Source organism: Leucopleurus acutus (assembly GCF_964270905.1).
Source record: "Leucopleurus acutus genome assembly, chromosome: 4".
NCBI classification, from domain to species: domain Eukaryota; kingdom Metazoa; phylum Chordata; class Mammalia; order Artiodactyla; family Delphinidae; genus Leucopleurus; species Leucopleurus acutus.
Genome location: NC_139146.1, coordinates 117,678,815 through 117,698,973, shown reverse-complemented (window position 1 = coordinate 117,698,973; position 20,159 = coordinate 117,678,815). Strand labels below are relative to the sequence as shown.

The window sequence follows — 20,159 nt, the reverse complement described above, 5'->3', positions numbered from 1 at the left end:
GCTCACCCCCAGGGCATCCAGACATCACTGGCTTCTTCCTACCCCAACCCATGAAAAAAACTGTCTAATCACAAGTCCAATGGGATCTCTCCTTCCTCTGAGCCCAAGAGCCTATTCTCAACAAATGTAGAACCCACACTATCTGCTCCCTATCTCCCCCAACTTGCATGTACGAGGCGTGTTTTGGTGCTCTCGCCCCTCACTTTCTTGTTGGTTCGAAAACTTATGCTACCCCAAGTGCTTCAGCAAAAAAACAGAAAATTGGGAAATGCTATTACAAAATCTCTTGAAGAAAGGAGAAAAGGTGAAGAGGGCTTGAGGAGCTGTTGCTACTTTCTGGCAGAATAAAAGAACTGATGAAGAGCTTTCTCTACCCATTGAGCCAGTGACCCACAAGCAGACACCGATGTTACAGAGATAAACACCACATAAAGACAGATTGAAAACTGAAATACTTAAAATATTTATAGGGAATTTGTTACAACCAAGACAAAAAGGCACTGCTAAAAAATGAAAAGAGTTTTGTTATATAATTTATACCTCTCCCAAAATTCTCAATTATCTATCCAATTTTCAAAAAATCTCTATGTAATCTACCTACTAGTCTGGTCCAGTTTTCATATCCTTTTTTGCTAACGAGAAGTTCTTTCTTACATCTATCAATTTTTTTCCTTCAATTTAAGCCAATCTTTTTATTCCATCTTTTATGGATATGGAGGAAAAGCGGGATGGCTTCCTCCTTCTAATAATTAACCAACTGAAAAATGTATAATCCCTCAGCTTTTTTTTTCTTTTTCTAAATTCAATAATCAACCCTCACAGATCTCATTAAACCCTTTATACAGGCTTCAGAATTTCCTCTTTACCACCCTTAATACAAACAGTAAACCTCGACTTACCTGTGCCTTTATATCACATCTAAACTGATTTGCATTTGAGGTCCTTCATAACCTAATCTTATTTCTATCTTTTGTCTCTTCTATAAACTAAGCTCACTCCCATTGCTATTTAAATGATTCCCTCATTTTCCCAGTTTAGAAAGCCATCACCTTAGTTAACCTCAATCCACCTCCACATGGCCAGTTCAACACCAAACATTCACAAAAAACCCTCTCTGATGTCCCCCATCCAAAATGATCTCCTTTCATGCTATGCTCATTAAGTTTCTTCCTCAAATTTATTATATTTCTATGTTTGTGGACTTCAATAACACCAGTGCTGCCTGATTCTCAACTGCCACATGGATATCCGGATCTTGGTGATATCTCCTTAACTAGGCTAAGGGTTGCTTGTGGGCATAGTTCCGAATATAACGTAGGCACATGGAAGACACGCAGGAATCACTGTTCATGGCCAAGACCAGGGCTAGTGATTCAAAGCAGCGCATCACTGTGTAGTTAAACATGCTGGCTCTTTTATGCACTGCAGCATCAGTCTAGGTTCTATGCCCTGCTTTCCACTGCCTGCTTATCTAAAACTCTGCCTGTGGCTTTCTGAAGGGGCCAGTTCCTATCATGTATTTAACCAAGCCTAGTTTCTTATCCCATTTTGGAGCATCCTCCTTGGGTAAAGGATCTTGAATGTTTTCCTTCTCTCTGGTGGCTCATTCATCAAAACCATCAAGGTTACTTTAAACTCTATTCCTGTTTCCTAGGCTGTTTAAAACCTGACTAATTTAAGAGCATTCAGTCCACCATACTGCACTTCAATGATGTCAAAGTCATCAACGTAACCTCAAACAATACAACCAAATCTAAGCCAAACCCAATTACTCAACAGGTTCCCTTCCTTTCAGTTAGTGGTCCTCTGATGAGCAGTGTGAGAAGCCCCATCTAATCTCCAGATCAGGAGTGTGACAAGGTTTCATCAGGAAGGCCAACCCCAGGTCAGTTGGTAGTGAGAAGCTGTCTGCAGGTTTGTGCTAAAGAGGACTTTTGAGGCCACATCTTGGTTCATGACAAAGACGTCATCAATTAGTGATGTCTGTCAGGGCCATGGGAAGGGTAACAGGTAGAATGGATTTGTTGACTGTGTTATTTGGGATTAAGATAAAAGCAAAAGCTTTACTGAAATAAAGCTTCTATTTTCCTGATTTCTACATGGTTTATATAACTATAATAGAATAATTTGCCTTTTTTGTATTGTGAGTAATTTTCTATTAGTATCTCTCAGTTATCAAGACTAAAAGTACTAAGCTAGAAGTACTGGAGATGTACTTTTAGTCTCTTGAGAAAGGTGGATGAGAAAATCTACCTTCTTTTTTATCATTATTTACCCCAGTTAGTTCTCCAGAAATTTATAAAATAATCAATGCTGATTATAAAATGGGAGGATTTTAGCCCCAGATATAAATACTAATCACAGAATTAAATATGTGTGTATATCCATTTTAAAGCATAAGTGGGGTGGAAGTATGGACATTGCAATCAGTTGCCAATCAACACTGCAGAGAAACCAACAGGCATTTAGAATAACAGGCAGAGTTTCATTTTAACAATTAACATTTTAACATCTCATTCAATACACTGTTGACCCATATCTTGACTGACTTCCACATTAACTTCGTTTATTTGGACATAAGTAGTCTGATTAAACAAGAAATCCCACAACACAGAAGAGTCCATAAACTTCATCATCAAATGAACCATCAATTCAATTAAAATGTCAACCTTATGGTTTGGCATTTATGTACAGTATCTTTGATCATAATGCTGGATAGTCTTAATGGATTTGTTTTCTTTAAAATTTCTGTTGATGATTTAGGATTGAAATGTTATGAGTTTCCTAGGATGTGACAAAGCCAACACTCAGCAGAGGAGATTCCATTTGTGGAAAAGTCACCTCAACCTTCAAAGGGAGAATTAGAAGACACTGGCCAGAGGGGCTGGTAAGGAAGGCATGATTTAGGGTAGGAAGTGGTGGCGAGGGATTCTGAGTAGGAAAGACAAATTGGGATTCCTTTTCAGGCTATCTTTGACTAGCAATGTGATCTGAAGCAAGTTATTTGACCTTCTTCACCTGTAGTTTTCTCATCAGTAAAATGAGGATTAACAAGATGTTATCCTCTGTAAATAATGTAAATTAATTTTGCACAGTGGAGTTGGTATATAAGAAATAGTGGTGATTATTATTATTATTGATAGGTTCTTATCTATAAGGCAGAAACAAAATGGAGAAGCTCTGGAGTTTTGATCAGGGTTTTCTCTGTGGGGTAGGGTGGCCAGAAGCGGTACGGTGAATGGGAGGTTGGTTTTGGGAACACTTTTTTATTTATCTATCTATCTATCTATCTATCTATCTATCTATCTATCTATCTATCTATTTATTTTTGGCTGCGTTGGGTCTTGGTTGCTGCGCACGGGCTTTCTCTAGTTGCAGCGAGCGGGGGCTACTCTTCATTGTGGTGCACGGGCCTCTCACTGCAGTGGCTTCTCTTGTTGCGGAGCACGGGCTCTAGGAGCACGGGCTTCAGTAGTTGTGGCGTGCGGGCTCAGTAGCTGTGGCTCATGTGCTCTAGAGCGCAGGCTCACTAGCTGTGGCGCATGGGCTTAGTTGCTCCACGGCATGTGGGATCTTCCCGGACCCATGTGCCCTGCATTGGCGGGCAGATTCTTAACCACTGCGCCACCAGGGAAGTCCCTGGGAACACTTCTAAAATGACAAACTGGATTTTGAATTTGATGGGCACCTGAGGAGATGTCTGCTCCTCCCAACAGTAAAGACAACTCTAAATAAACAGGGGATGTGTTCTCAAGTTGACTGTCCTATAATCTGATCCTATTATCTTTTCACTCTCAAAGAATCCTTGTGTCTTAGTTTTCACCCAGCTTTTTCAAACCTCCACAGTTCTGAGACGAAGGTACCCTCTTCTAAACTACTGAGGTATTTGGGACTAAGAGAGCTAAATCACCAACAAGATCCCCAACTAGTTACTGCTGAGGATAGAAAGATTTAAAACCTGTTTATATTAGGTACATTTTTTTAAAAACTAATTTCACAGAAAATAGGGACAGGGCACAGGGCAAGTCATCCACTTTGTTACAGCTGTATGAAAAGAAAAACAATCTGAAAAACAGTAGAGAGTATGTTTTATGGGCTAAAGTATACCGGAAAACCTGGTTTATTAGCATGGGAGCCTTTCTTTCTGTGACTTACCACTTAAATTGCTCTTTCTCCACCCATCCCTCACAATGCAGTTAAAAGTATTAGTCTGCTCTGACATTCTGCCTTCCTCTTTCCTGCCAGAACCACTCCATCTCGCTTACTCACTGTTGGCCAGAATTACATGCTAAGTCATCTACTTTCAGAGGTGAGAGCACATACTCATATGCAAGTCTCTAACCCACTCTAAAGTAAAGTTTCTCCTAAAGAAGCAGTCTATTTTCCTCGGATTACGAGGTGAAGTTTGAAGTTTGTCTCACCTCTACCTTTCCTTAAGGAACATGCCTCCTCTGCCACCATCCAGAGACCCTGGATGGTGTTAACACTGTGATTCCCATGCCTTACCTTGCATTCTATCTTCCCCCAAACCAGCCACCAAAAACTGTAGAAATCAAGTTCTGCTCCTTCAAGGGGCTATTAGTTAGAAAGCTAGAATAAATTATGCATAATTATGCCAGTGAGAGTGGCATAATAGATTAATGCATTATTCACTCAGAGAGGTGGTTCCCAAAGGAATGGTCCCAAAGGAGGGAGGGGGGGTGGGAAAGAGGAGGGTTTTGCCCCCAGGGGACAGTTGGCAATATCTGGAGACACTGTTGGTTGTCACATTAGGGGTGTGCTACTGTCATCTAGTGAGTAGAGACCCAGGACACTGCTAAGCATCTTACAACACATAGGACCTCTCCCTGTGACAAAGAATTATTCTGCCCAAAATGTCAGTAGTACTGAGGTTGTGAAACCCAGCTCTAGGAGGCAATATATTTCAGTTAACAACGCCTTTGTTCCACAGGTTTAAGTTTCTATTCCAGGCACTAGGCACGCTGACTAGAGATGTATTTTGGAGCATGTAAGCATCAATCACACCCCTGAGACAGGTACCTATTTTCTATTCATATGAAACTAGTTCCATTTATCAGACTACAGACTCTAGCTGAAGGCTTAATGATATTTTATTTGGTTGGTTTTCTTAATGTTTATGTTTAAAATACAAGTTTAACCAAAAAATATGAGTTCAACAAAGAAAAAATTCCATTGTCATATCTGCTTCAGATATTTTTGAAGAAAAAAATTATAGGTACAGTTAAAGCCCACCTCCCCATCTATTCTCCTCCCTCCTAGAAGATATATCATTTCCATATGTATTTTATACTTATCTACATACATCTACATAAATATATAGTTATCTGTTTAAGGTACTAAATTTTAAATGAATGTTATTATACTATACATTTCTTCTCTCTCAATGTTTGTCCATTTTGTTTTCTTCATGTAAATCCAGTTAGTTCATTTTGATCACTGTACAGTACAAATAAAGCAGCTTACATAATTTTCCTCCTAAGGAGTGACTGGGTCGTCTCCACATTGCCACTTTTTGTATGCACCTGTAACACGTCTCCTAACACACACATGCTGAGAGTTTGGGTAGGTCTGGTATCTTAGGAAAAGTGGAATTGTGGGGTTACACTGCTACGAATCGCCAAATTGCTCTCCAAAGTGTCCCTGAACTAAGTTTTCATTATATTGCACTTAGAAATGCAGATGACTGATCTTACGGTTTTAAAACAAGCAAACAAACAAACCTTGGCCTTCTGCAGAACTATATTAACATATGAGGATTAAAATACATGGTATGCTAGTGAATTTTTTCAGAAACACCTTCTATCAAGTAATTTTTGTTCCAAGAAGAGAAACTGTACTCCATATGTCCAATAAAGGCAGCGTCAATAAATAAATAAGCAAACGTATTTGTGGACCATGACTGAATGTCAAAATAAAAAAACAGTTATCAAACCATTTTGAAACTGTTACAGAAATTTATATATGGACTATGTATTAGATGATATTAAGAAAATATTAAGCTTGTAAAAGGGATAAAAGCATTGTGGTTCTTTTTTAAAGTCCTTTTTAAAAAAATGTATAAAAAGATGAAATCTTATATCTGCACTGAATACTTTAGCAAAAACTGAGGAGTGATAGATGAATCAAGTGTGGCAAAATCTTGACAAAAGTTGGCTATATGGGTTATCACACTAAGTGAAATAAGTCAGAAAAAGACAATTATATGACATCACTTATATGTGGAATCTAAAAAAGTAGCACAAATGAACTTATTTACAAAACAGAAACAGACTCACAGACATAGAAAACAAACTTATGGTTTACCAAAGGGGAAGCCAGCGAGTGGTGGGAGGATAAGTTAGGAGTATGGGATTAACAAATACACACTACTATATACCAAATAGATAAACAACAAGGACCTATTGTATAACACAGGGAACTATATTCAGTATTCTGTAATAACCTACAGTGGAAAAGAATCAAAGTAAAAACGGATAGAGATATACACATATATACATGTATAACCAAATCACTTTGCTATACACCTGAAATTAACACAATACTGTAAATCAACTGTACTTCAATTAAACAAACAAAAAACAAAAACAAGTTGGCTATATGGGTCTCATTATACTATTTTTCTACTTTTGCTTATGTTTGAAAATTGTCATCATAATCATCATCACCATCAGGCAGATAGACTAATAAAAGCAGGTAGACATTTGGCTGTGATAAAGAAAATCTCAACCTATAACACTTCCAGAACCCATAACTGGATTATTTTTCTCTCTGCAAGTAGTCAGACACGTTCTAGGATTTTATGAGCAAGATAACCCCATTAAATGCATTATAGTCCATATCCTTGAGGACAGCAGACACTGATTTATATTCAGAGAACTTACACCAAGACAATAGTACGAAATCAACTTAGCTGATTTAAACAGACTATCAAAAACGGCCTGCCCAAGACAAAATGAGTATAGAACATGACACTTCTCAAATTTCTGTTACAACGTATTATCCCGCATTTTCTGTGAAGTTCACAGATCTGCTTAATATTGATGCAACTAATATTGTATTGGCATCAACATGGCTAGTCAATTCTCACAAAAGAATCCCAAATGTAGGGCTTCCCTGGTGGCGCAGTGGTTGAGAGTCCGCCTGCCGATGCAGGGGACACGGGTTCATGCCCCGGTCCGGGAAGATCCCACATGCCGCGGAGCGGCTGGGCCCGTGAGCCATGGCCGCTGAGCCTGCGCGTCCGGAGCCTGTGCTCCGCAACGGGAGAGGCCACAACAGTGAGAGGCCCACGTACCGCAAAAAAAAAAAAAAAAAAAGAATCCCAAATGTAAAAGTAGAGAGAAACGTTAGGCAGCCTGAATTCTCTCTGGACACGTACAACATCAAAGGCTTCACCGTAGCATTTTGTCCTTTGTGTGTGTTTGAGGGGAGGAAGAGGTGGAGGGGGCTGAGGGCAAGAGATACTGGGCAGAAGAGAAACTTAGCCCAGGGGCTTAATTAACGGTGGGCCAGGTGACCCCAAATCCTTGCTGGGACAGGGCAACGTGGAGGACCTGAGGAAGCAAGTGCATTTCCCACTGCCAACAATGCCGAGTCCGGCCAGCAACACAACCCAGGGAAAAACACCGGAAGGACTGAGCCACAGCCTCTACTTATCTGTATTGTTTAGGACTCACTCCCCGGGCAAGGGCACCTTCAGGCCTTAACTCCTGCCTGTCAAAATATAGTCGCTAATCACTGTGATGTCCTAGCATCGTAATGCAATTACAGTGGCATTAATCCTGAGTCATGAAAATGACATAATTAATTACATTCATTTCAATCACAATTAAAATTACTGACTCATTCAAGTCTGACAGCATAAGTTCTGGAAATCAGGTACCCAAAGAGCGAGACTGGTGGCTTCTTAGAGTCAAACGGTCCCTTGAACTAGTTACAGCAGAGTAAAATGAAAGCTGCTAAACTCTCCATCAGACCACAAGCCAGGGTCTGAGAAGATGCATTTGTTCTATGGCTAGAGTGGTAAAAGTACAGCTGATGCAAAGCAAAAGACCCAATACCCTTCTCTCTTCTTGTTTTACCACACAGTTCTCAGGGAACAAAAACTACGGTAGAGGGTAACTCTGTATTCTCCACTGAAGTTGAATGCTTACCTATAACACAGTTACTTGAAGGGAGGAGAAAATTTATATTCACCACTGTATTAACAATGAGAAAAAGTCCTTAAACCCAGAAGAGGAAGGTACAATGATAGAGCTTCTTAAAGAGCTTTTATTCATGATCATATCTGAAGCTCAATGAGCTGGACAGTGTTTTAACAGAAGACATGATAGAGTACAGCCAAGGACAGCAAAGAAGTATTTAAGCACAAAGATAATAATTCCCGAGGTTCAGCTTTCAGTTGGCTTATTCAATAAAAGCACAGAAGAAGTACAACACAAGAGGGGTTTAACTGGAGAGGGAGATTTGAAAACTGTTTCCAGAAATGTGCTTCACCAAGTAAAAGAGCAGCAAAAGGAATTTTCTGGTGCAGAAAATAAACATAACTCTTGTCCCTCTTTACCTCATCTCTCCCTCTCAATTCCCTAAACCTATCATCAGCACTGTATCATTCGACATCTCAAAATTGCACCCACACCCCTGGGACCCACGGTCTGCCAGTGACCCTTGCCTAAACTTTGGCCGGCTCAACATTGACTTGTGCTCGGTTGGCTGCGGTACAGAGACACGATGCTCTGAGGGCAGGCGACTGCACCAGCCAGGCACACAGGTGCTCAGTGTTTCATCACCCTCTGCCTCTGTCTAGGACTGTGATACTACCTCTCGGCTGACTCTAAACACCAGAATGTACAGGTGTTTAGAGTCAGCTGAGACTGACTCTCAACAGGGCACACACCCTGCCACAGGGCGACTCAAGCAGGATGTAAGTCAGGATGGGAGTAGAGGTGCATACCATGTACAGTTGAGGTATTAATACAGATGAAAGCAGCACATAGCAGAGCCTAAATGAGATCTCACCTCATCCTTTGCTTATGCCACTATTTTAGCATTTATCACAGTGTCCTATCAGATGCCTGTCTCCCCACAGGAGCCATGTCTTAATCATCTTGGGATCCCCTGTCAACCTCACAGGTAGCAAATGCTCAGTAACTACAATAGTCAATTCCCAACTGCACAGGCTAAAAGGGAGAGCAGCCACTCTGAATGAAATATGATATTCTGTAGGCATTAGCCACACTCTAAACCATTATTATATATATTTTCTCCTCCTACTCACTTCCACTCTTTCCTGGAGGTACCAAGAAAAAGGCAAAGACCAAAAATAGAAAAGACAGATGCATGATTAAAAAAAAAAAAAATCCAACAAGTGGAAATATTCACTCTCATTAGGCTGAAAAACCTAAAACAACGCTACAAACACCCTCAGCTAGTGGTTTTTTAATCCTCTTAACCTACCAAATTGAAACACTTTGTGCCCTTTTAAATTCATGGCCCAAGACATGCGCCACCACCACCCCAACCTGTAGGGTCCCATAGAATTTCACCCAAGAACAATGACAGCCCAAAATCTCACCAAGTACAACAAAAAATCAGCAATAAAGTTTGTTCTCTCCTTAAATCACAAGGGCACACATTTAAAAAGAACCCAGAAAAAAAATTTAGTATATCTGCTACACCTGAGAGAAGGTATCTCTCAGGTCAATAAGAAGAGGACCAAGTAGAGCCAGAAATATCCAATCTTGGTTAACATGTTATTGGTGCTAACCCTTTGGTGTTTAAGTGGACACCATGAAGCTCTACTAGTTGCTTTAATCATTTGAACATAACAATCTAATTACACAAAAATGCACAGATGTTTTCACTCAGATTCTTTATTTCCTAAATGCACTATAGCATATAATTTCTACAATTCCTCTTAGACAAGCCTTCAGAAGATAAATTCCTTCTAGTGAAGTGTTTGACATTTTGACCATCTTTAACCCTAAATCAGATGCGCACAAAATTGTTTCTATATTATTTTTGAAAAACACATAAAGCCTTAATCTTTTAATTAAATCAAGGGTTTATTTCTCCTTAATTTCACAGCCAGCATTTCCACAGAATTCTACTCCCCTTTGAACCCAGTGTCTTAAAAATTCTTAAAATTCTTAACCCAAGTGAAAGGGTTTATTGGGACAAAGGCAAAGCACACATATAGAAGCAGGGACTGCTTAGCTCGGTTGACTTGTTAACTCACTTCTAACAAAAATTAAGTGAGTTTCTTTACTACAGGACTTTTCTGAGCCTTTGTTACTATACATTATTAGTCTCCAAAAGGAATGTGTAGCATGTGGTGATTCCCAAGCTTATTTCACAAGGGAGTTATTTTTTTCTTTCATGCATTACTAATTAGTTTTTAGCAGGAAAGAATATTTTGAGGAACATACTTTGAGAACCACAAGTTATAAGGTGCTAATGAAACCTCAGACATAGGTTTAACTTAACACCAGGTAGTCCGATTAGCCTTTTTTTTCTTAAGACCATTAACTACCATGGGCAACCACCTTTAAATACATACCTTTAGAAATACCCTATATGAACACATAGATGAACCAGCACATATTACATCTTTACTTTACAGTAAAAACTCATCCAAAAGTCAGAAGGCGGCTATTTTGCATAACGGTCAGAATTATGAACAATCCAAGGCCATAAAATATACTACTCTATGCATATTTGAAGTTCAAATTGGGTAGATACATCTACCCAATTTGGATACTTTAACCATTAAAATGAAAAGGAAGACTTACCAACAGAAGCTGAGCTTTTAAGAACCGATTCCTTTGAGACTCCTTTTTCAATTCGTAACGTGGCCCACTGTTCAAAAACAACAAGTATTAATGTAAACTGTGCCACAGACACAATGCAAGATATTTAAACCATGCTTATATAGACATGAAATTAATCATTAAGCCCTGGTGTTATGTGAATTGAAGAGATACCCCACTGAATCTCTGATATAATAGTATTCCAAATCCCAGGTATACTCTTATATTAGTTACTGGTAATGCCCAAATAAAAGGAGGAAAAGATCATGTTTACCCTATTAAAAAACCCTCACACACACCTGGTACCCCAATAAATTACTCCTTGGAAAAGTCAGAAAGCATGAAGGGCAAGAGCATAGACTATGGCATCAAGTCTATCTGGGTTTAAAATTACTTAATCCCTCTCAGCCTCAGTTTCCTCATCTGTAAAATGAGGATAATAGTTCCTATTCCATAGGGTTGCTATGAAGATTAAATGAGATTAACACATGTAAAGACATAAACACAGGGCACAAAGAATATTATTTTCATAAGAAATTAGGCATTCAAGGATGAGACACACTCAAAGATGCCTAATTGCCTGTATCAGACAAAAGCTTTCAAAAGGAGCAGTGTGAGACTTGGAAAGCTGGAAAGGAATCCATGAAATCACTAACTAAAAGGACATCTGGCAGGAGACTGGGATTGACATATACACACTACTATATATAAAATAGATAACTAATAAGGACCTACGTATAGGACAGGGAACTCTACTCAACACTCTGTAATGGCCTATGTGGGAAAAGAATCTAAACAAGAGTGGATATATATATATTACTGATTCACTTTGCTGTACAGCAGAAACTAACACAATATTGTAAATCAACGATACTCCAATAAAAGTTTTAAAAACAAACAAACAGAAAGTTAAAAAGACATGTGGGGGCTTCCCTGGTGGCACAGTTGAGAATCTGCCTGCCAATGCAGGGGACACGGGTTCAAGCCCTGGTCTAGGAAGATCCCACATGCCGTGGAGCAACTAAGCCCGAGTGCCACAACTACTGAGCCTGTGCTCTAGAGCCCACAAGCCACAACTACTGAGCCCACGTCCTGCAACTACTGAAGCCCGCACGCCTAGAGGCTGTATTCCGCAACAAGAGAAGCCGCCGCAATGAGAGGCCTGCACACCACAACAAAGAGTAACCCCCACTCGCCTCAACTAGAAAAACCCGCGCACAGCAATAAAGACCCAACGCAGCCAAAAATAAATAAATAAATAACTTAATTTTAAAAATCTATATATATATTATCTAGATGACTACAATTCTAGAAGCTACAATGTCTAAATTGACCTTATTTGGGGAGGTGGGAGAAGAGCAAAACAAGAGGTAAAAGGCACTATAATTATAATTACGACTTAGGCACACTTGAAGGGGCAAAAAGACAGAATTTATTAAATATGTCAAGGCAAAAACCTCAGTTGTTGCTGGGCTTGAAGGGCTCAAGCAGAGAGGTAAACATTTTTTCTCAAATAAATAAGAAAATAAGTAGTAGAGAATAAATAACCTAAAACATGTACACGAAGGTCAAGGAGCAAAGCATGATCTGACTACGTCAGGACCCCTGCACATCCCAAAGAGCAAAGTAGGAACATGCCATGGGTGCTTAGAAAACAGCCTATGAATAGAGGCTTAATCTTCCCAGCTTCAAGTGGCAAGTCACAAATGATAATAGGCTCAGAGTCTTAACCTGGTTGCGTCCTTTTCTCTTCCTTGCTGATCTAGGCAGGAATTCTCAAACTCCGGACTTTACCTCCCATCTCTTCTCAATAGAGGTAAAGGTTTATTTCCACAGTTTTTCACGTTAAAGTCTTGTTACCTATTATCAGTTGTAAGGAGACCTAAGACATGATTAAAATAAAACTCTGTCAACAATCAATCATCCTTATCCTGGAGCTCACTTTTTTCATTGTGGGCATGTGATTTTATATTTTATATAAATGGTAATTACTTTAGACTAGAACAATTAGTCCATGCTTATAAGATGGAAAACATTAGTATTCTTTGGCTATTATGGGCTGAATTGTGTCCCACACAAAGCGCCCCAAAAATTCATGTGTTGAAGCCCTAACGCCCAGTGCCTCAAAATGTGACTATATTTGGAAACTGGGCCTTTAAAGAGGTGACTCAGTTAAAATGAGGCCCTTAGGGTGAGGCCCTAATCCGGTATGACTGGTGTCCTTATAACAAGAGGAAAAGAACCAGGGTCATGTACAGAGAAGACAGACCATGTAAGGTCACAGCAAGACAGCACCATCTAAATCTAAGGAGAGAGCCCTCAGAAGAAACCAAAGCTGCTGACACCCTAATTTTGGACTTCTATCCTCCAACACTGTGAGAAAATAAATTTCCATGGTTTAAGCCACCCAGTCTATGGGACTTTGTTATGGCAGCAAACTAATATGGGGGCATTCCTCCAATAACATTATGTGCTCCAAAGAGCTCCCTGTGCCATCATCAGAAGTTTCAGAAGACAGACCCTCTCCTGAAATGCTAACTCTGAGGTCTATCCTCCAAAATGTAGTTACAATGTTCAAGATTAGCAAGTTTTAAGGTTGGAGGAGAAGTCACTTAATGCCAAAAGGAATTTGTGCTGGAAAACGGTTTTCTTCTTTGGGCTAACTCTCCAGTGAAAATGACCAAGTGCCTATGCTCTGCAGCTGGACAGACAGAAGTACATGTGAACTGCAGTTCTGCCACTTCCTTGCTGTAATCATCTCAGATAAGACTTTAACCTCCTGGGGTCTAAGTTTCATCATCTCTGAACAATACCAAGGGCTGTTGTAAAGATTAAAGGAGATAATCTATCCAATGACCATCACACAATCGGCCACAAGGTAGAAAAACATTGGCTTTCTCCTCCCTCCCTACATCTATATAGGTGCCAAAATGATCAGTTTGTTTTCCAGACCATCAGTGCATCTCCCAATAAATTGCTATTTCTCTTTCACCACGCCAGCTTCTCTAGCTGATCAGGTAAGCCCAAATACAGAGGAAGAATATCTCTTTAGAGGTTCTAAATCTCTTGAGGTATCTCAGGACGCATCTACCTCAAGGCACCAGGAAAGACGCAGCTCTGTCTGCAAAGGGCCCTGAAGATAGCAGCTTCGAACAATCCTGGCTACCACTCCCCATCTCACTACGCCTACCAAGAAGGATGACAACTTTGAATCCGGTTTTCACCCCCACTTAATTTCAAAATCCTCTTGGAAGAAAATAAGTAGCTGTCCACAATTCACCAAAATAAAGGGTTAAGTATAATTTTTAAAGCTTAGGCCAAAAGCTTGCAAAAACGAGACACTGTCACCTAGACAATTTAACTTTCAGTTTTCACACTAAAAAGACATTTTAGAATTGACTAAATAGAGGGAAAGAAAAAAAGGAAAAATGTATAAAATTATATAAAAATTCAAAATATTAGGCTTACTCAAATAATAGCTGGCCATCATCTGTAGCAAAACAAAAGTCTCTCAGCAGAGTCTGTCATTTTAGCAGAGTAGAACTCAGGCTCTAGATTCAGATTAAAATCCTGATTCTACCACTGACAGCTGTATGCGACTGTCCAGACAAATCACCTCTCTGAACCTCCATTCTCCAGTCTATCAATGGGAATAGTAACTGACCCTAACCCAGAGAGGTGCTGTAGAATTAAGTTATCTGAAAAGCATATTGCTTTGGTAGCTTTTATTATTACTTTCTGTCATAAAGAGTCATGGCCTTCTAGCAGATTTATTATATTTCCAACACCAGGGATAATACCTGAGTGTTATAATAAGAGGTGTTTATCATCTGAAAATTATTGACCTGCCTTTTTAAAATGACAGAAAACTAATTGGTGGATGGAGGAAATGGTAAGGGAAAGAATAATAACTAAAATAAAAGGCAGGAGTAGGCTGTTCTGAGTATGTATGTGTGCTGACCCATCAAAGATCTGAAGGTAGGTTAAATCTTAGCCACACAGGAGCAAAACAAACCCCAAAAAAACACAACCAAAGAGTGTTCCAATTCAAACTCCACTAAGATTTGAGCACCTACTATGTATCAAGTGCTTTTATTCACTTCTCTTCATTTAATCTGCACAATAACTCTGTGAGGCATATTCCTGTACACACATGTAGAAACTAAGGTGGAGATGTTGAGTGATTTGCCCAAGGTTACAATGCCAGAAATTTGGAGTAAGTTGTTCATGCGTCCAACTTATTCCTCAAAAGTTGAGGGAAAAATCAGTCCATTAACATTTATCTTCTCTGTCTATTGTTTGTATTATCTGGTTAGATTAGATAATTTACATATCATTCCCCTGCCGCCTTCTTCTCCATCAATCCTATATTCTCTTCCCATTCTTTATTTCCCTCTATGAACCTTAGGCCAATGAATAGCAATCCTTAGGTCAATCAATAGGAAGCATCATTAACCTTGCAGGGCTGAGAACAGCATATTTCAACCTTTAATCCATGCTCCTGTTTGACAAACATAAAAAATTCACACACACTCTCCCAGAGATTCAGATATATACGTCCCACCATGCAGACGGACTACCCTCTACAAATCCTCTCAGCCAAAAGTTTTACTTTTCATGGTTTGTATTCCTAAAACAATTTTCTCTAATATACTGCTACCATATTGGCATATATACTCCTAAGAAATTGTTATATCCCCCTTGAAAATCACTGGTTTAGAGAATCACTACACTTACTCTAGGCTAAGAATTCAAGCCTTACCCTCAAGCAGCTTGCCATATCAGGGACCTATGAACACATCTAGAGATATTCAGCAATGCAGAAGGCAGCATTCAGTAGGTACTCAATAAATAATTATTACCTGAACTGATGAGCTAAGAAAGGGCCCAAGAAGAGCATATAGCTGGCTGAGTTACTTGACAATTAGCAGTTACCACAGTCAGCTATTCTGAAGGTACCCCATACACATTGCAACTTCCAGAATTTGAGTTTATGATCACAAAAAATCTAACCATTGTCAAGAAAACTTATCAAAGTAAACACATCATGTACCAAACTAAATGACCTTTTAAAATGGTGTATAAATTGTGACCAAGGAAACCTGTGAAATAGCTAATTCCAATCAAAGAGCCCAAAGAATATTCTTGGGACTGGAATGCAAAAGAAAGAAAGAAGCAAATCAGTTGAGAACATACTAAAGAATAATGAGTAGCAGAAGGGCAGGGCCTTGAATGGACTCTACAAAAAGGCAGGGTATGTTTCCAGATCTAAAGATGTTCTAATATTAAACAACCAGCACACTTTTTAAGAGAATTATCCCCATAGTTGGCAAAAAAAAAGCAATCCACTGTACCAACCTCTGCCTAACAGAAATGTCTCTGAAACATCTAACGCTGTTCTGGTTAGAGGATGGAAAACCCTGGGTTGCCATCTCCCTCTTCTGTGCCTAAAGCAGATATCGCTATGGAATGATAGCTCTTTCCTGAGGGGCCCAGCTGCTTCCAAACACAGGCACTCCAGGCAGCTACCACCAAGTCAGAGTTGGCTCACAAAATGAATCCCCATTCTAATTCCATATATGCCAAGCATCTCTCTGACCTAATAACTTTGGTCTGAGCTAAGAGGATGGTTCCTTATGCTGCCATCTACCTGGTTTCCAAGCTAGGTGGTGTATCTCCCACTATAATTAGAAAACTAGCATTCTTGAGAGTTTGATGAACAAGGAGTGCACCTCTAAGTCTCTTCAAGTCTAGATGGACAAAAATTAAAACTTGAGGCCCTGCCACACTGAAGCCAGACCCTGGACTGGAGACATCCCTTCAAAGTATAATAGTTATTTGCCAGGCTAACAGCAACTAGCAGGCCTCTCTCCTTGACATCTCTTTAGCTGTATCCTGACTTACTCAAGCAAGCATATAGGAGTCAGCACCTGGAAGACAGGTGTGCAACTTACTTTACTCTATCCTCACTTGGGGTATCAATTCCAAAAGACATTGCTACATGGGAGAACAGTTCAATCATTTCAGTTCTGAGAAAGAGTGAACACCAGCTGAAGAGGATCAACTGCTACAGGGAGAGTATTCTGAAGATCTAACAGTAAGAGGTAGCTAAGAAATTCACAGTAGAGTGTGACCAAGTTCAGAGTGTGACATCAACAAGATAAGTTCAAGACTGTGAAATATCTCCCAAGTAGAAACAACAGAACTTTTAAAACATGAGGGCTGAGGATGAAGAATCAAATATAACTTCAAAGACTAGACAGAAAAATAGCCACAAAGAGAAGTACAACAAAAATGTGGGGTAAAACAGGAGATAAGCAGCTAGAATAGATTTGCAGGAGATTAGCTGGTGGGAGATCTGCTGGTAATCTCCAGGTAAGAGATAAAAGATTAGAGATGTATATCTGGGAGCCACCCTCCTGCCTGAGGGAGAACAGCAAATAAAGCCACGCCTGGGGGCAGACATAGAATAAGGGCAGAAAACTGCAAACCGTATTAGAAGGTACTTTAGTAGCTACAGAAACAAGGATGCTAGAATCTAAGTAATAATACTATTACTTTATTATTACTTTAATAATAAAAATAATATTATTCTTTTAATAGTAGCAAACACATACAGATACCATTCTAGGATGCTTGACATATTTTAACTCACTTAAACAACCCTATGGAAATAGTTGTTATTGTTACTCCTATTTTATAGATGAGGCAAATGAAGCACAAGAAGTAGGTGACTTCCCTGTGGTCATATACTGAGAAGCAGAGCTGTGATTTTGGTACCAAATCAAAGCAAATCTGCATCCAAAGTCTGCACTATTAACCAATAGCTGCAGGCCCTCTCCTCAGTTAAGACTCCTGTCTCCACCACTTAATTCAAGCAAACCACTGAACGTCTCAGAGTCTCAGTTTCCTTACCTGTAAAAGGGGGAATAACACTTGCTCTCCCTACCTTCCAAGGCTTTGGGGAGCATCTGATGAGAGGATCAACAGGGAAACCTCTGTGATTTAACAAAGCCCTGTATTAAGGGTAAGCTGTAGTTGTTCCCCATCCGGCCCACTTAGAGTTGAGGTCAAGGAATATAGATTTTCAATGACATTTCAAGTGCCATTGGTTAGATTAAATTTCCATGACTCTGTTAAAATATAATCAGACTTCTTTCTACCATCCAGCAATTGGTTTCTTATATTGAGCATACACTAGAACATGATGCCTTTCTGGACAGGATGCCTTAGTCCACGAAAGGACCTCTGAAACCTGGGGCTGTAAAAACTAAGGACACTGAGGTGACAGCTGCCCCGAAGAAAGGATATAAAGAAATTCGGTGATAGAAAAGGTGGTTGCATTGATATTCTGATCAGTAAAAATCATAATAACAACAGCAGGGGGTGGAAGTAATTCTGCCTCCAACCACAGCAACAACAGGGTGGTCCAGTGGTTTTAGTCCGAATCCCTCCAGCTCTGCGGGAGAGGAGGGATGCAGCCGCGAATAAACTAAAACGCACACCCCTCCAGACCACTGACTTTCCTCACTGGTCCCCTCGCGTCTACTCGTCTTTCAGCTCTACCTTCGTTTCGCATCGCCCCAGGATCTCCCTAAAGCCCTCGGAGGAGGGGCCGCGGCATGCCCCCATGCACTCACCTCTAAAGTTTTCACCAGGATCTTCATGTAGAGCTCGGAGATGCCCAAAGACAACCCAAAGGCCGAAGGCAGGAGTATGAAGCCGAGCACCAGAGTCAGCCAGGTGTAAACGATCTTCCCGGCCAGCTCCGCGCTATCCATGGCTCGGCGCACCCAGAAGGGGTCCACGGAGGAGGTCCGAGCGCGACAGCTTTCCCTGTCCCCAGCTAGTCGGTTGGCAGCTCCGGGAGCAGAGGTGCGGGGCCCGGCTCCCCGGAGTCAGCGCCGCCGCCGCCTGCCACTCACCTCTGCAGGGAAAACAAGAGAGGACGGGAAAAACTTTCAGGAGGACAGCAATTTCCTTCCTTTTCGGGCTCCACCTCGCCGCGGCCGGCTGACTCTTTCTGGGCTGGAGGCCCAGGCCCCCTGCTGCCGCTTGCGCAGACCTGGTAGCGCCCGCCAGGCGACCAGGGCTGGGGGTGAGCGTGGAGACACGCGAGCGCAGCGGGGAACGTATCCCACCCTGTGCCTGATTTCAGTTGGGTGGTGATTGGGGCAACTCAGCGTTGAGTCACGGAGGCCCTCCCGGAACGAGGATCCCTGCGGCGCCGTGCACCGCACCACCTCACACCAGCCGCTGGCGGAACTGACGCCTGGTCCAGGACTGCGCTGCTGGTGGGCTGGCTCGGACGCCCAGCGCCCAATTTCTGCACCCTGCCCTCGCCCCACCTCCTCCGCCACCCAACGGGGAGCTTCTAGTAGGGATCTGCACGGAAAGCGCCGCAGCCTCCCGGGCGGCCTCCAGTCTTCCCCGCGCCCCGCCTCGCCAGCACTCCCAGAGGAGGTTCTTCAGGGAACAGAGTTTTCATCTGCAACACGTTAGAATTTTCTCACCCCCGGAATGAACTACTGAAGTGTCCGGAACGCTTGAGAAGGTCCTGCTTGTGTGTGTATAAAACGACCTCTCGGCAGGGCTGTCAAGGAGAGGGAAATGCCCGCGGCGCTGCTGAGCTGCGGCTTCCTCCGCTTCCAGGTCTCCCACTCCCTCTTCTCCCTCCTCCTTCCCCTCCCTACTCTACGGAGCTACCGGGCGAGATCTTGCTCTTCCTGAAAGTGGAAAGTTTTCTCCACGAGTCGCCTTCCCGGCTCAGCCGCCGTTCCTTGGCACAGAAATCCTTCCGCCGAGGGTCGCTCTCTTCCTGGGGCAAGATTCCAACTACAGCTTCCCCTACCTTTCACCCAACACGATTCTCACAGAAGCCACAGAAAAACACCGGGCCCCCGCAAGCTTCATCCAGCTGACGCGCGCTTCCAGGGAATTCAGTGCCCGCATCGCTGCCTCGTTAGCCCTTCTTAGAACAGTAAAGGGCAAAAAGCTTGTACGGGTATTTACTTCACTGCGGTTCATGCCTCTTAGAAACCTGATCTGTTTTTAAGAGTAAGCCTGAGAAGGGATGTTGAGATGTAGTAGATAAGAAAATCAGGCTCCCAGCGTTTCCAGATCGTCACTGAATGGGACCAAAATCTCGTACAGGTCTCTTTCGGGTGTAATTTCAAGCTAGAAAAACTGGGACGGCAAGCAAACTGAATTCAAAGAGTATTGACAACAAATACTGCGAAAGAGGCTGCCTCGGCCCAGGGTGTGGAGGAAATGGAGAGCGGAAGAGAGGAGAACCCCCTGCAAAGAATGTAAATGTTTGGCTTCTGCACC

General features: G+C 41.4%; 1 protein-coding gene across 4 annotated transcripts in view; it reads right to left on the bottom strand.

Annotated features, from left to right (window-relative positions):
* Nucleotides 1-19,482, bottom strand: part of GPAT3 (glycerol-3-phosphate acyltransferase 3) — a 57,394-nt gene extending 37,912 nt beyond the window's left edge. The window contains exons 1-3 of one of the 4 annotated variants that reach the window (XM_082838756.1): nt 19,343-19,482; nt 18,470-18,756; nt 10,812-10,878 (exon numbers count right to left, since the gene is read on the bottom strand). In XM_082838756.1, coding sequence (XP_082694882.1) covers nt 10,812-10,878; nt 18,470-18,610 — 208 coding nt within the window. In that variant the 5' untranslated portion in view covers nt 18,611-18,756; nt 19,343-19,482. Of the gene's footprint in view, nt 1-10,811; nt 10,879-18,469; nt 18,757-18,894; nt 19,172-19,342 lie in introns of those variants that run through there. The other 3 variants (XM_082838757.1, XM_082838755.1, XM_082838754.1) reach the window with 3 other exon arrangements.
* Between the last annotated feature and the right edge of the window lie 677 nt (nt 19,483-20,159).